The 15,275-nt window shown below is 46.3% G+C and overlaps 1 protein-coding gene across 1 annotated transcript in view; it reads left to right on the top strand.

The window, feature by feature from the left end:
* Positions 1–14,881, top strand: part of LOC144768709 (serine protease 33-like) — a 422,982-nt gene extending 408,101 nt beyond the window's left edge. Inside the window, exon 6 of the mRNA XM_078652575.1 lies at positions 11,792–14,881. Coding sequence (XP_078508701.1) covers positions 11,792–12,049 — 258 coding nt within the window. The 3' untranslated portion in view covers positions 12,050–14,881. The remainder of the gene's footprint in view (positions 1–11,791) is intronic.
* The last annotated feature ends 394 nt before the right edge of the window (positions 14,882–15,275 follow it).

The raw sequence follows: 15,275 nt of genomic DNA, 5'->3' as shown, positions 1-15,275 counted from the left end.
GAAAGGGCCCGGGCCTCACACCAGGAGGGTGGTGGGTCTGTGGGGAGCCCTGAAGATTCAGAGGAGGAAGAAGATGTCACTACCTGGACGCCAGTAGAGAGTAGAGACCCCATAGATAGGGAGTCCCTTGCTGGGTCCAGCGTAGGAGGCAGCGCCTTATCCCTTTCCCTGTCCCCAGAGGAGCTGGAAGATAGGAGGAGAGAAAGGGAGCACCAGCTGGCTTAAGAAAAGCTCAGGTTAGAGCATACCCAGGCTATGGCACAGCTGGGCGTTAGGAAGCAACAGCTAGAGACTGAGAGGGTCTTAGCGCAAGAGAGGATAGAGGAGGCTGAGAGGGCCTCCACCAGAGGCAAAGTAGCTCTGGAGGGTAGACTATCCCCTGCACGCAGTTTTAATTTTCTGGACTCCCCAGGGCGGGTTGAGTCCAGTGGTGGCAGCTATATAGAGCCCAGAGTGAGCAGTCCCACTCCCAGTTCCCAGAGTATGGTACCTGTTTCCCCAGAAGAGGAGTTAAGGTTGAAGTTCAGGGACAGTAAGAAACTGCCTCACCAGTCTTAGGAGGAGTTTGAGGAGGAATGTTGTGGAGCACTGTGGGCTTGGGTACAGGTTCGCACGGACGATGATTTTGACGAATTCTTCGGAATGATTCTCAAAGAGCAGGTGCTCAGTTGTTGTTCACCAGGGTTGCGCCAACACCTGTTGGGGTGTGGATTGTCTGAGGCATGTGAGCTTGCAGAGGAAGCAGACCGCTGGGAGAGTGCAAGAGGTTCTCTAGAGTCATTGGTGAGTGACTCCAAAAGTAGTGGTTCAGGTATCCTCCAGCCCAGCGTGGGGGAGGAGGCTCAGTGTAGCCCGGCTAGGTCCCAGGATAGCGAGGAGGGTGTAGGGGCTCACTGCCTGGCTCAGTGGAGCAGGAGTGAGAGGGAGACCGAGGGTCCCCAGACGAACGAAGCCCTGCCTCAGGACTTGGATGGTTTCTGTAGGGAACACAGGTTGGGGACCTAGGCTGCCCTGTTAGTCCATTTGAGGAGGATATCCTAGTGAGTAGAGGACCTGGAGCGTCTGTAACCAGAGCTCCTGTGGTTCTAGAGTCTGGCAGTACCGCTCCGGTAGGGAGGGTACAGGAGTCCAGCGTGAGGAGTGATTGGGGGATTAGTTTCCCAGTGGATGCACCAGTGGACCAGGGACTAGCCAGTTGGGCTAGATCTTCTTGGGGGGACCCGGGTGGTGCCACTTCTGTTCTGGGGGATCATCACGCACTGTCAGGTGGACAGGGGACGGGAGATCTGCGCCAGACAAACAGTCACACAACATATGTGTCATTTGTTAGCCTCAGGGGGATGGTGTGTGAATCCCCAGAAGTCCTGGAGTGCCAGGCAATTATTCCACCAAAGGTTTTAGACCAGAGGTTGGGAGGCCAGGTGCAGGATCAGCCTGACCTGAAGGGTAGGACAACTGTAACTAGTGTCCTGACATGTTCGTCTTCCAGAGGAACCTCTCCAGTTGGGAGAGGGGAATCTATGACAAAATATCGACTACAAAAATATCTACATACCAAAATATCGCAACAAAAATATCGATGACAATAATATCGAGATCCTATCTCTAACAAGGTGAGTACAAAAATATGGAAAAAAAGATATCGTTTTTTTTTAAATATTGTTTTTTTTAAATAAAAAAACAATGTAATATTAACAAAATAATACTTATAAATGTAATAAACATACTTAAAAATATAATATAATATTTAAAAATAATAAATAATGTAATAAAAACTATTAATAATAAAGATGTAATACATAGTATATACTTCACTATTAATAACTCTAAAATTATTATTTTAATAACTTATAAATAAATGAAAATATAATAAATTACAAATAAATGTATATACATAAAATAATAATATAAATAACAATTAATAACAATGTAAAACTAATAAAAAAATTAAATACATTTTGGATAGCGTACGGGTAAAAATTACTATTCCCACTCCAGAGAGTGCAACAGTAGGGAAAGTGTTGGATAGCGTAGGGGTTAAAATTACTATTCCCACTCCAGAGAGTGCAACAGTAGGGAAAGTGTTGGATAGCGTAGAGGTAAAAATTACTATTCCCACTCCAGATAGTGCAACAGTAAAGAAAGTGTTGGATAGCGTAGGGGTAACAATTACTATTCCAACTCCAGAGAGTGCAACAGTAGGGAAATAAATGTATATACATTATATATACATAAAATAATAATATAAATAACAATTAATAACAATGTAAAACTAATAAAAAAATTAAATACATTTTGGATAGCGTAGGGGTAAAAATTACTATTCCCACTCCAGAGAGTGCAACAGTAAGGAAAGTGTTGGATAGCGTAGGGGTAACAATTACTATTCCAACTCCAGAGAGTGCAACAGTAGGGAAAGTGTTGGATAGCGTAGGGGTAAAAATTACTATTCCCACTCCAGAGAGTGCAACAGTAAGGAAAGTGTTGGATAGCGTAGGGGTAACAATTACTATTCCAACTCCAGAGAGTGCAACAGTAGGGAAAGTGTTGGATAGCGTAGGGGTAACAATTACTATTCCAACTCCAGAGAGTGCAACAGTAGGGAAAGTGTTGGATAGCGTAGGAGTAACAATTACTATTTCAACTCCAGAGAGTGCAACAGTAGGGAAAGTGTTGGATAGCGTAGGGGTAAAAATTACTAACTTATAAATAAATGTATTTTTTTAAATAATAAAAATATTAACTATTAAAGAAATATATAAACCATTTACAAATACCAATACATAATTATTAAAAACATGATTAGCAAAATATTTTTAACCCAAAAAATTAATAAAAAATACCATATAATAATATTTAATTACCAATTAATAATTATTTAACAATTATATAATTAACAAAACAATTATTTAAAGAACATTTTTACTTAATTACATTTAAATTACTTCCCACCCTATTTCCCTATAAACCCACAACCCGCTAGAGAACATCATTATTAATTAATCAATTAATTAAAATTAATTACCAATTAACTAAAAATAATTACCAATTAATTACATTTAATTTCTAATTCTTACTAATTAATAATTAATTTAACATAATTAAATTACGTCCCACCCTATTCCCCTATAAACCCACAACCCGCTACAGAACATATTTATCAAATAATCAATTAATTAAAATTAATCACCAATTAATTAAAAATAATTACCAATTAATTAAAATTAATTTATAATTCTTACTAATTAATAATTCATTTAACATAATTAAATTACTTCCCACCCTATTCCCCTATGAACCCACAACCCGCTACAGAACATATTTATCAATTAATCAATTAATTAAAATTAATTACCAATTAATTAAAAATAATTACCAATAATTAAAATTAATTTATAATTCCTACTAATTAATAATTAATTTAACATAATTAAATTACTTCCCACCCTATTCCCCTATAAACCCACAACCCACTACAGTACTATAATACAAAATGTAATTAAATTACATAAAAATAAATTAAAAACATAATAAATACATATTAATATACACAAAAATAATTTAAAAATCGATATTAGTAACATCGAAATTATTAACATCGATATTACTGACATCGATATTTAAAACTTCGATATTACTAATATTGATATTAAATCTATCGATATTACTTACCTTCTATATTTTGTCCCATCGATATTTAAACTTCGATATAATTGTATATCGATATTTAAATATCGATATTTTGTCTGCATACCGGGAGGGGGCAGACCTCTGGAAGGGGGTGCAGAGGGTGGGAGAGCCCACCTCTGACCCCGATGCAACCTGAGGGGTTAAACCCTGGGTTGGAATGGCGTTCTAGGTGTACCCCTCGTCGGAGGTGGAGGAACCCTAGGAGAAGAGGTAGGGGGAGGAGAGCCTTCCCTGAGACTCCTGGTCCGCGTGAGGTGGTACACCCTAGGCTGGAGAACCAGTGGCAGTCTAGTCCTGTCTTGCAGACAGGAAGAGTGGAGAATGGCTACTATGTGCGAGGGGTTACTACCCCCGCTCTGCGAATAGGCAAGGACCAGTGGCACCTGGGTGGCCCAGGGCCTGGTCCTGGCCGCGGACAGCTCGGGAGACCCAGTTGGTCCAGACAGTGGTTTTGGAAGGAATCCCATGGGTTCACTGTGGCGTAGAACAGGAGGGTGTCCCTGCAGTTGCGGGCCCGCATCCGTGTTCTATCGCCCCAAGCAGGGAAGTCCATCATGGTGGTGATTGGTCTCCCCTGCGTTTTGGCTGGAAGGGGGTTGTGTTGGACTTGGCCCTTCTGGCAGGTTCACCCCTAGACTTTTTGCTTTTAATGGTGACCTGGTGATGGTGATTTTTGGGTTCTGCGCACTTTCACTGTGTCCCAGTGGAAAGTGCGTGCGCACTTTGAGTGCATGTGGTGAGATAGGCCTGCCCTCCGATAGGAATGCATGGGGAATGTATGTGTCCCTGGTAGTTCCTGATGCGTGGGGTGTACAGGTTCGAGTCTGGTATGTGCGGACTCGTGTGATTGAATGCTGCGAAATGATGTATGCAGCGTGTGTGTGTAGTATGGAAGTGCCACTTCTAGACATGGCTGTACGTGTGCTGTGAGGGTGCTGTAGTGTGATTGGCTTGAGCTGGCTGGGATGCCAGGCTCCAGGATGTCTCGATGGGTCTGCCCAGTGGTGAGTGCTGAGATTAGAATGCTGATGTGAGGGGAGGGCTGCACCTGGTTCCTGAATGGTGCTGGGCTTTCCCCACACAATGCTGGCTCTGCCCCCTTTGGTGCGTGTAACGACCCTAGCCTCCCTAGTGAATGAAAGGGGTGGTTGAGCCATCAAGGGTGCTCCAAAACCAGCTGCGACTGGTTTCCCCCCACCCTGCACCTACAGATAAAGGATTTAGAGTATAAGAAGGGGCTGTGTCCCCATGAATGTTGTTCTCTTCCAGGATCCTGAGGGGGCTGCTGCTGTTGCTGGGCAGGAGGACCGCCACTTAAATTGCCTCCCTGCCTGGAGGCCCAGTGAGCTGGCTCTGGGCCCAGCCTTGCCCCCTGCCCACCAAAGAACTTTGCTGGACTTTGCCAAGCGCCTGGAAGCACTTCATTTCCCCCTAAAGCACCTGGGAGTGCTCTATCTGTCTTTCTAGCGCAAGGAGTGCTTGATTTCGGCCCCCAGCGCTTAATAGCGCTTTATTTGCTATTTTAGCGCGTAAATTTCATTTAGCGCTTGGGAGCGCTCTGAGTGCTTTGGCCGGTGCCCACCCGGCATCTTTTGCCTGCGTGCTGTGTTGCTGCCCCAATCGAGTGCCCACCTCGATTCATCGTGTATTTTAAACCAGCCGGTGCCCACCCGGCATTGCCCCTCGAAAATCACCGCAGCAGCCCAGGGGCATTGAAACCGTTGCCGGGCCACTGCCTAGTGCCACCCAGAAGTGCCGCCTCCACGCCCCCAGGGCTGCGCTGGTATTTGCTGCCCTCAGCAGCACGACCCGGAAGTGCCCGCGGCTCGCCTGGTTGTAGGCGGGGTCTTGGGACAGAAGGAGAGCGGCGCCGGCCTTCACGGGGCTCCCCGGACTGAGGGAGAGCCCCTAAGTGGTGCCAGGAGGCTGAAGAAGAAGCCCGGCAGAGAGGAGCTGACGCCGCGAGTAGCCGCCGCCTCCCCAGACAGCCGGTGAGTGCGGGCGCCCCCGGGGTCACTTCTCCACCCCAGCGAGGCTCGAGGGCCAGTTTGATATTTCCGAGTCCCCGGAGGGGGGACTCCGGAATCTGGGGCCACATTCGTGTGAGCCTGCGAGGCTCGAGGGCACCTTTGTGTAGAGCCTGCAAAGCTCTTGGCGGCATTTTTGTTTAAGCGAGTACGGAGGGACTCCAACAAGCCGCCCCTTTGTTGTCAGAGCCCCGAGAGGCTCAAGCCGCCCCTATGTTGTCAGAGCCCGAGAGGCTCAAGCCGCATCTTTGTTGTAGGAGCCCAGAGAGGCTCGCGGTGCCGCATTTGTTCAGAGCCCTGAGAGGCTCAGGGGGACCTTTTATTTGTACAGAGCCCAGAGAGGCTCAGCAGTGCCACAGTTGTGTTTACGAGCCTGCGAGGCTTAGAGGGGCATTTCACTGTTCTTGGGCCCACAAGGCTCCAATGTTGCCCCATCATTGTCTGCACCAGTTGCCCAGCACTTTGTGGGCAACTGCCACGTTTAGGCCCCTGACACTGGGACACAGGGCGGCCTAGCCCTAGAGAGGCCAGTTGGCCTAGGGACAGTCACAGGTGGTGACTAATGTGATTTTTGCGCAATTGTGTTCTTTGATGCACCTCTGAATGTGTTTTTATGCATCATGTGCCTTGTTCCTTACACCTCTGAATGTGTTGTTTATGCATCATGTGTTTTCCTTCCTTATACCGCTGAATGTAGATTCTGCATCATGTGTTCCTTTCCTGCACCTCTGAATGCTTTTAGGCATCAGGTGTAATGTGCTTATACCCCTACAGGTATTGTGATACTTAGGTGGTTGTTCTTGCTAGTACAGGTGGTGCTAGTGAGGTCCTGGTTACCAGTAGTTACTGGTTGTGTGCTAAAGTGATTTTACATTCTATGTTCTATATACTAAGTGCTAGTTCTAAAAGTGCTGGTTCCTGACAGTGGTCCAGGTGGCCCTGTCTTGTACATATCCCCTGTAAATTCTGCCCGTGCCTGTTAGCACATTGTAAAGTGTGTGTTTTTATCTAATGTGTTTTGATGTAATACAAAGGCTATTTTTACATATAACCTTGTGTGGAGTTTCCTTTGTGGTGGGCCTTGGGTGTTGTTGCTGGGGTGCGTGCGCAAATACTTAACTCACATCGCCTCCAAGTTTAGCCTTGCTGCTCGCGCCACGTTACCTAGAGGGTGAGCAGGGGTTATCTTGGCGTGTAACTCCCTTGCCCTGACTTAGGAGTGGTGGTCTCTGACTGACTTTGGCGCAAGACCCGGCCCGCCAGGGATCCCATTTCTAACAGTGCCCACAAAGAAAAAGACATCCAGGTAGTGTATTACACCTTGGTGACCCGTCCGTTCCGAAAACCACCATTGTAGGAACGTACTGAAGCATTCCAAAAAATGTGCGCCATCTGTAATGCCTAGTCCACATACCATTTACCATTGAAATGGATACTCAGAAGATCCAAATCATCCGGATGGACTGGAAGCAACCGGAAAGCCGACTTTATGTCGCACTTTGCCATCATCGCTGTTGCGCCCATGGTCACTACCAGTGACATGGCCACGTCAACTGATGAATATGACACCGTGGCCTTCCTTTCAATGATGAAATCATTCACTGAGCCCCCTTCTGGCCACAACAAATATTGTACTAGGCGGAACTGGCCTTGTTCTGCCTTCGGCACCACTCCTATGGGTGACACATTAAAACATTTTTAGAGGCCTATCCTCAAAGGGTCCCGCCATGCAGCCCTCACTCACCTCTTTATCCAGCTTTTCTTGTACTATGTCCGGGTGCTCTCTCGCTGACTTTAAATTGTCTGCCCACCTTCTTGTCCTAGGTCCGTCATACCCCAGTCGGAACCCCTCTAGAAACCCACCCTCAGTCATTTTGCAGCCTCTACGTCACTCTAATCTTGCAGGGCTCTCTTATCTAGCACCTGTCTACTGGAATAGTCTTCCCATCTTCTTGCGTGAAATGTCATCCTATCAAATCTTCAGGAAACATCTAAAAGCCTTCCTTTATTAAGGCCTCTCCTTCTTAGTTTTCTCCCTGGGCTGTGTTTCAAGTAAGCGCCGAGATGCCTCACGGTGATTCGTTGCGCTATAAAAGAAAGCATAACATAACATAACATAACAGGGCTGCAATCAAGTTATCCGTCTTAACCGGAGTACGAGCCTTTTGGCCCAGGCCCCTTAGCCCTTCGCCCTCCTGAGAACGGCTGCTGCTGCTGTCCCACATCCTAAACCCCCCTGACTCCCACTGCTGGTTCCCCTGTTGCTGCCCCTGCCCTCCCCCAAAACAATATACCAAGGCATGTCTGCCTCTGCAACTCGAGTAGACATGCCTACACCTGCAGTACTCCCGAGTGCATAATCCTTTGTTGTAGTCCCAGCAAGCCCCCTTTGATCCCGCCTGTCCTCTTCCTGCGCCACCCACCCCTCCCTGGGTGGGCCTCCCCTGAAAGGGTGGATACACGAGCTGAAGGCCGCTGGCCGTGAATATGGTTTTCCCAGCCCCGGCTAACCCCATCGTATGTTACCATAAGTCTCTGTCCAATTCACCCCATTTGGCCTCTGGGTCTCACACCATGCGGGCTCTAAACTCCTCATCATATTTAGCCCATGCATAGCCACCCCCTGTAATCTGGGCCTTCCTGCTCACGTCCATGTACTTTAACATGGCCACGCACCGTTCTGACTATTTCTCGCAGTACACACTGGCATATATGAGGAATGCCGCCGTTCAATTCTCTATAGTCAGAGGCACCTTCGACCTTTTTGCCAACTCAAATTCTTCCTCTTCAGACCCTTCTTTTGCCTTCACCTCTCTGTGCAGGAGTTTAAGCATCTCCACATATTCACCCTTCCATATCTGTTCTTTAGTGGTCAGCATTATATGTGCGCCCAATGGCTTGTTGACTCCCATGTAAGGCAGCCGTTTTATTTTCAATTCTTTACTTTCCAATTTAGACTCGGGTTTCACTGTCGGTGTTTCTACTGTCCCTTTCTTGTCAAGCGTGCTGTCAGCTGTGCTTCCGGATGCTTTACCTGCATCCTCCGCTGACCCCTTACCTGAGTCATCCGTCCCAACTTCCACCTCCAGCACATACATACCCCTTCACAACTTACCCCCTTTCCCCCCCTCCTGGTCAACCCCCCACTCCCACAGACAGCATTAAGGACAGCCATCTCACCACCTGCTTACCTGGCACCAATGATTCCGCCCGCCTTTCCTCTCCCCGACTTGGCAAGGGGGACGATCTCTCCTCCCAATGCAATGTCCTACCCGTGGCTCCACCTGGCGTTGTGACACCGGTAAATCACTATGCACAGCATTACTCGGCCCCCCATTTCCTCATCTTCCATGTCCCTTAACTCTCCCTCCTCCATGCTATCCTCATCATAATCAAGTTCCTCCACCTTGGAACCACAGGCGTTACCAGCAGGAGGTGCAGACTGCACCCTCCTCACACTACTCAAAAGTTCGTCCTCGGTGCTCCTCCTTCTGCGATGTCCCCCGGGCCCTTGGGGCCCAGTGGGTGTTGGGGCCGGCGAGCCCGCCCTGGGCCTACTTATGCCAACCGCAACGGGATCCCCCGCCGCTACTGGGCACGCAGCGCAAGGCTCCACCCTCCCTTCTCCTTGGCGCCACCGGGCCGCTCCCAGCCCTATCAAGTCCGGAGCCCTGCATTGCTCCACCGCCTGAAAAAGAATGGTATGGTCTGTGTGCTGAGCCTAACTCTCACCTCCCTCCCATCCCCGCTCCTCTTCCTGCCTACCACAAAGTGCTAGCTGCCCACGCCCACCCCACCATGCTCAGTTCCCCCTCCCCACTCACCCCTTGATCCCCCTCCCTGTCACCCCACTCCAAACCCTCTGCATCCAGCACCCCAGCCCAACTAGGCCCAGCCTTCACACCCACAACCCCCACCCCCAGAAGCCCCCCTCGCTGGCTCTCCCATACAAAAACCTGTTAGCTGCTCCCCCCAGGCATTCCCTCAGAAGCACCCCTCCAACCTGCCCTCCCCTTGCGGCCACCGCACCTCTTCCATCCACGCAGAGAAAATATCCAGTCCTCCCCAATCCCTCTCCCTGCCATCGGAGTCAAACCAGGGAGGAGACACCCCCCTTTCACCAACCTCTCTTGCCCCACTCCCACCTGCTCCCCCACCCCTTCCCTAAACTAGAACTACACCCCACACCCCTATGCCTCCACCCTGCTCACAGCTACATCCTGATGCCCCCAGCCACTGTCCCCACCCCTCCAAGATCGTGGGCCTTTCAGGGCCTAGGCTCCCCAGGACCGGCCCCCTGCAGCTCTACTGCCTGCATGGGAGCCTTGTGCACATCATCCTCTGCCTTCTGCCGCCTCAAATCACCCACGGCGCCCTCGCCCGCTATCCCCGAACTACCCCCGCCTCCTTGCGCCACTGCCACAATCCCGGACAGCCCCGCAACCGCTGCAGTACCCGGGGCCGCTCTCCTGACATAGGAGTGGACCCTTGGCTCCTGTGACCGTAGCGGGGAGATGCGGAGCACGCTCCACAGCCGGGCCCATCTCCATATCCCCGGTAATGACGCAACATCAAGGCGCCAAAGCACAAGGCGCCAAAGCAACCGATGGGACCACGCCCGTGGCAACCGTGCGGTCCCGGGCACTCACCTTTTTTCCCATTTTCCAAGGGGGGGTGAACAGGCCGCGACGGCGGCTGCCACCCCCGCTGGCACGCACCTTGGTGGGTGCATGCCACTGGAGGCCACCGGGCATAATCCAATCTAGCCGGCCAGCCTCACTCAAAAGCCATACAGCCTTTCAAACACGATAATCCGCACCAGACATGATGCACCTTTCCTCACCACCTGCCAAAAACACCCCTAAACCTCACTAACAACTAGCCCCAAGGCCTGAAAAAAGCTAATCCTACAACGCTGCCAGCCACCAGGTCACCAAACCTATAATGGTGGCTGGTGGAGCGCTAAACACACACATATACCCTTTGGGCTACAATTCTAATATTGGGCTACAATTGGGCTAATCCCAATGTAGCCCATTGACCTCAAAATGGCCGCTATTTGGCCAGCCCCTCCCCCTCCCAATACGCCTGGGGCAGACCTCCCGGTGCTCGGCTGCCCCCCAAACCCCCCTTTAAACCAAGCAGCTCATTGTTGCATACAGCTGCTTTTATAATGGAGGCAGGGTTCCTCCTTTGCTCATCTGGTGCTCAATTAACTACGACTGGCAGGAGGTTAATTAGGCGGCAAAAAGGAAAAATTAAACGAGTTGCTGGAGGGTTAAGTGTTTCCCAAAGAACAGTAAGTACTCTATCCCTTTGAGACAAATATACATGTACCTGCACTTATTGTTCATTCCAAGTGTGGGGACGGTGACAGTACAAGAAGCCTGGGGTGTGACACTCTATCCTGGCTCTTCGATGGTTCAAAGTTCTTTACTTAGCTGCCTATTGCTAGCCATATTGGCTTATCTGTCAATATCCAAGGAGGGAAGGCTTTGGAACTTAACTAAAAAAGGCAGATTAGTAAAGGAGATGAGTTGCTTTATCACTTATTGGCGTGCTGGTCGTGGCCAAGGAAAATTTAGTTTGACCGATTCTCACTCAAATGTAGTCCAATTAAGTGTTTTTAACAATATCATTTTTATAAAATAATGACAAAAATAGGTTCCATGATGTAACTTGCACCACATTACACACAGGGATATTTTCTCATGAAATATTTACTTAAAGAAATTATCCTTATGCGCGTATTTCTAATCCCAAATGCCCTGCCCGATCCTCTCTCTAAATCCACCTGGTTTGTTTCCCAAATGCTCGCTCTCTAGCTTGGAACTATATCCTTTTTCTTTCTAAAATGATTGGTTCCTAAGATAACTGTCCAGAGACCCATATGATCTTCAGTCCTCTCTCTCTAATGCCACTCTGCCCTACTAAGCACACTTTTAAGCCCCATTGACCCTGATACCTAATCCTGAGTCAATGCTCCGTTGTGTATGAAAGCCAGTGGCCATTCCCATAGGACTGTTTGTTCATAATTCATGTCTACTCATTGCATTGTTTGTTCTCTCTTCCAGGGAGACTCTGGCGGACCGCTGGTCTGCCAATCAAATGGCTCCTGGTTCCAGATCGGCATTGTAAGCTGGGGGGCTGGATGTGCTTTGCCAAAACGTCCTGGGGTGTACACCCTAGTTCCTGCGTATGAGAGTTGGATTCAGGAGCATGTGCCTGGAGTAATATTTGGCATTGCAAAGTTCTCCACTAACGGCTGTCCGACAAGCACTAGCACCACCCCTCTCCTTCTGCTGCTGCTCACTCTCGTGAATGTCCTCTGAGACAGGTGTCGCCATGGTCCTGCCCCATTCTGGAACTTCTCAGGGATTCGCCTCATTTGTAGACATCCTTATACCATTCTTTGAGGGGGGATTTTTTAATGGAACACACCACTGATACCGATGAGATACTCCGGTAGACCGCTACCTCCAAAGGGCAGAATACACACATTTCAATTTAATTGAACACAATGCAATTTTCAACATTCAATGATATATCTATCTGTCTCATCAGTATCAATGACACCCTCCGACCACAGTGATGTTCAATTCTTTCACCAAATGTGTTTCCTTCCTGGAAGTCACAGCTTACATTCCTTACACTAAAGCTGTTACTGCTGATTTTCATTTCCAGGATAATCCCTCAGCTGTCAGAAGGTACCAGTTCTAGAATAAAGTGCTGTCTCCTTGAACCCTTAATAAACACTTATCGAAATCCTATGCACTGAGCCGTTGATCGGACAAACACACCCAACCGCAGACGATGAGCATTCACTGAAGTTTCATAGCCAACGTCATTATATGCCTGTTGCCCGTTGCCTTTCCCAACACAAGAGGATATAAAATATGCCTGCGTACAATGACTACTATAAACCTTGGACGAAGGGCAATAACAGTATTCGAAACCTCCAATTTGTGTTGAAAAATTATTCTAATTGAAAGAAATAATGGAATGTTGGTGCTGTGGGCGAATAAAAGCTTATCTAAGCATTGCCAATAGACTGTCTTCAAACAAACTCTGAACATTATAATGATCTCATTATACGAACAATCACCATAATAGGACATATGTCAGATGTGATCCATCAAGGTCCACAAGTGTATAACAGGCCTCCTGTATCAGGGAGACACTAAATCCCCTTTTTTCCCCTCTGGTATAGGCTTTTCGGCATCTAGAGTTTATGAGGTGAGTTTTCCTCAGCGCCTTTAAAAGAATTTGTCATAAAGGACCACATTATGTGGCAAGGATGATTAAGCGATGTGGCAGGAAAAGGTAAATTATACGCATTATGCGGCACATTATGTGACAGTGGTAGGAAAATTAGGTGCAGATACCAGCGTGTTGGTCACAGCTCTAAATTCTCCAACTGGAGACACTAGGGCCCAGGCAGCAACCACCAACTCTGGAACCACGGATGTCAATTCACCAAAATGCCAGGGGTAGTGGAAGTGACATCACACATCCTTTGACCTTCACTTTCACTCACACACACCTTTATAAATACACACACATACACACTCTCACATAAACACACTGTCATTCGCATGCACGCAAACAACATACATTTAACAACATTTCTTTTACTTACATCAGCTGTCAGGGAAGGTCATATTCTAGCTAATTGTACTCCATCTGTATTACATTAATAGTGAATATTGGAATATTCTATTCACTAACAGTTTATTCTAAATTGACAGAAAACAAGGAGAGGGAACTCCAACCGTCCGCCATGGGGATGAATTGGTGCTGTATTCCAGGCACTGATTTAGCCACCTTTGAGGTCAGGGGTCTCTAAAGAAGTTCCAGGGGTAGCAAGGAGCAAGCTACGACCCCTGGTGTCCCCTAAATGACTTTCATGTCTGGAACTGTCGTGCCCGGTCATTTGTTTGTTAAAATCTACATTTTAGGCAACAGATGATGGATTATGTGGCAAATCCCGCCAAACAATTTTTAAGCAGAAAACACCAAAGCTACAAAATCGCATAATTACAGTGGCCCTATTCTTAGTCTTTTTTTCGAAATGGAAGGAGGAGGAAGCATTTGAGGTCTGTGCTGGACTGGAGGTCCAGTTTGTGGGTACATAGACATGGCAGCTGGACTTCTCTCTTTTTTACACTTGGTTTTGCACCTGGCAATGTCACTTCTGGAAGCTTGTGAAGGCTATTAGAAACGTATTCCTCCTTGTTGGATGGCACAGCTTAGAATATGAGTACCATTAGTAGACTAAATAAAGTGTGTAGTAAATACATGGCTAAGGCAGAAACGAACAAAGGACCCACAGTGGACTACTTGAGGCATGTTTTGGACTGCTATGACTGCAGCAGAATGTCATATCACTTGTGAAAAATAATAAAGAGTGATTAAAATTTAAAAAAGATTAAAGAGATGCAGCAGCAGCTTTTTCAGACATAGGTGTGTCTATCCTTCGAAGATTTGCATTCAGTTATATTAAATAAAACTCAACTTTAATTTATTACTTATCAACAAAAGTGTGTGTTAATAATACATTAAACATTTTAATTGAAGTGAAAGTGATTGAGGAACAATGTGTTGTGTTTTCATCATTATTTTCTACTTCCTATTGTTGTCATATGTTTTCTGAAATGCTCTGTTTTATTGCCTTTTTTGGAAAATATTATTTAGCTAAAATAATTTGCTTTGACATTAAGATCATTTTTAATATGGTAAATCCATTTCCTTATTTTTACAATAAAATAAGATATGAGGTACAAAACAAGACACACAAAATCATAATATGTACATCTGAAGCATGACATGGACAAACTGATGGAAGACTGAGCTTGGTTAGGATATTGAACAATACAATATTACTAGGGATTATATTAACTAATAATGTCCTTGGAAATGTTATGTACAGCACTGTATAAAATGTTATAACTCCATCAAACCTGTGCTGAATTTATCAATGTATTTGTCATTCCTACTACAAAAATGTAAACAAGATGCAGCCTGTTTATGAATTTACACTTATTTTACTGAAAATAACTAAAATTTCCAACATTTTTACAGTTCTATAAATGTGAGATATTTTACAAGTGCTAAAAAATATAGTTTTTTCCAGCTGCAATAAATGGAACACTCCATATGCCTTATTTAGTTGAATTCTCCTTTATTGCTGAGACAAAATTCATATTCCAACGTTTTTATTTACAATTTATCAAAGTTAAATGTACTTTTCCTAGGAGTTAAGAAACGTTCGGATTTATATTTTGTTACCAAAATCACATACATATAGGAGTCCCACATGTATAATAGTGGCTTCAAACTTTGATAATCTCTTACATTTTACATTAAAAAAGTAGTTTTGAGAAATTTGTACAGACTATTTTCCACATGTCCACCATATTTTGGATGAAATTCTTAGGTGTAATTTAATTGAAAACGCACCTGTATCTATATCGTTTCACATTGTCTACATGTGAGAGACTAAACCTAAACGCCCATCAAATTTGAAAAAGAAAAGCACAATCTTGCTGACTTTACCTG

This window comes from Lissotriton helveticus, chromosome 7, assembly GCF_964261635.1.
Source record: "Lissotriton helveticus chromosome 7, aLisHel1.1, whole genome shotgun sequence".
In the NCBI taxonomy this organism is placed as follows: domain Eukaryota; kingdom Metazoa; phylum Chordata; class Amphibia; order Caudata; family Salamandridae; genus Lissotriton; species Lissotriton helveticus.
Note: the sequence above shows the minus strand (reverse complement) of the source record. Positions and strands in the feature narration are given on the sequence as shown.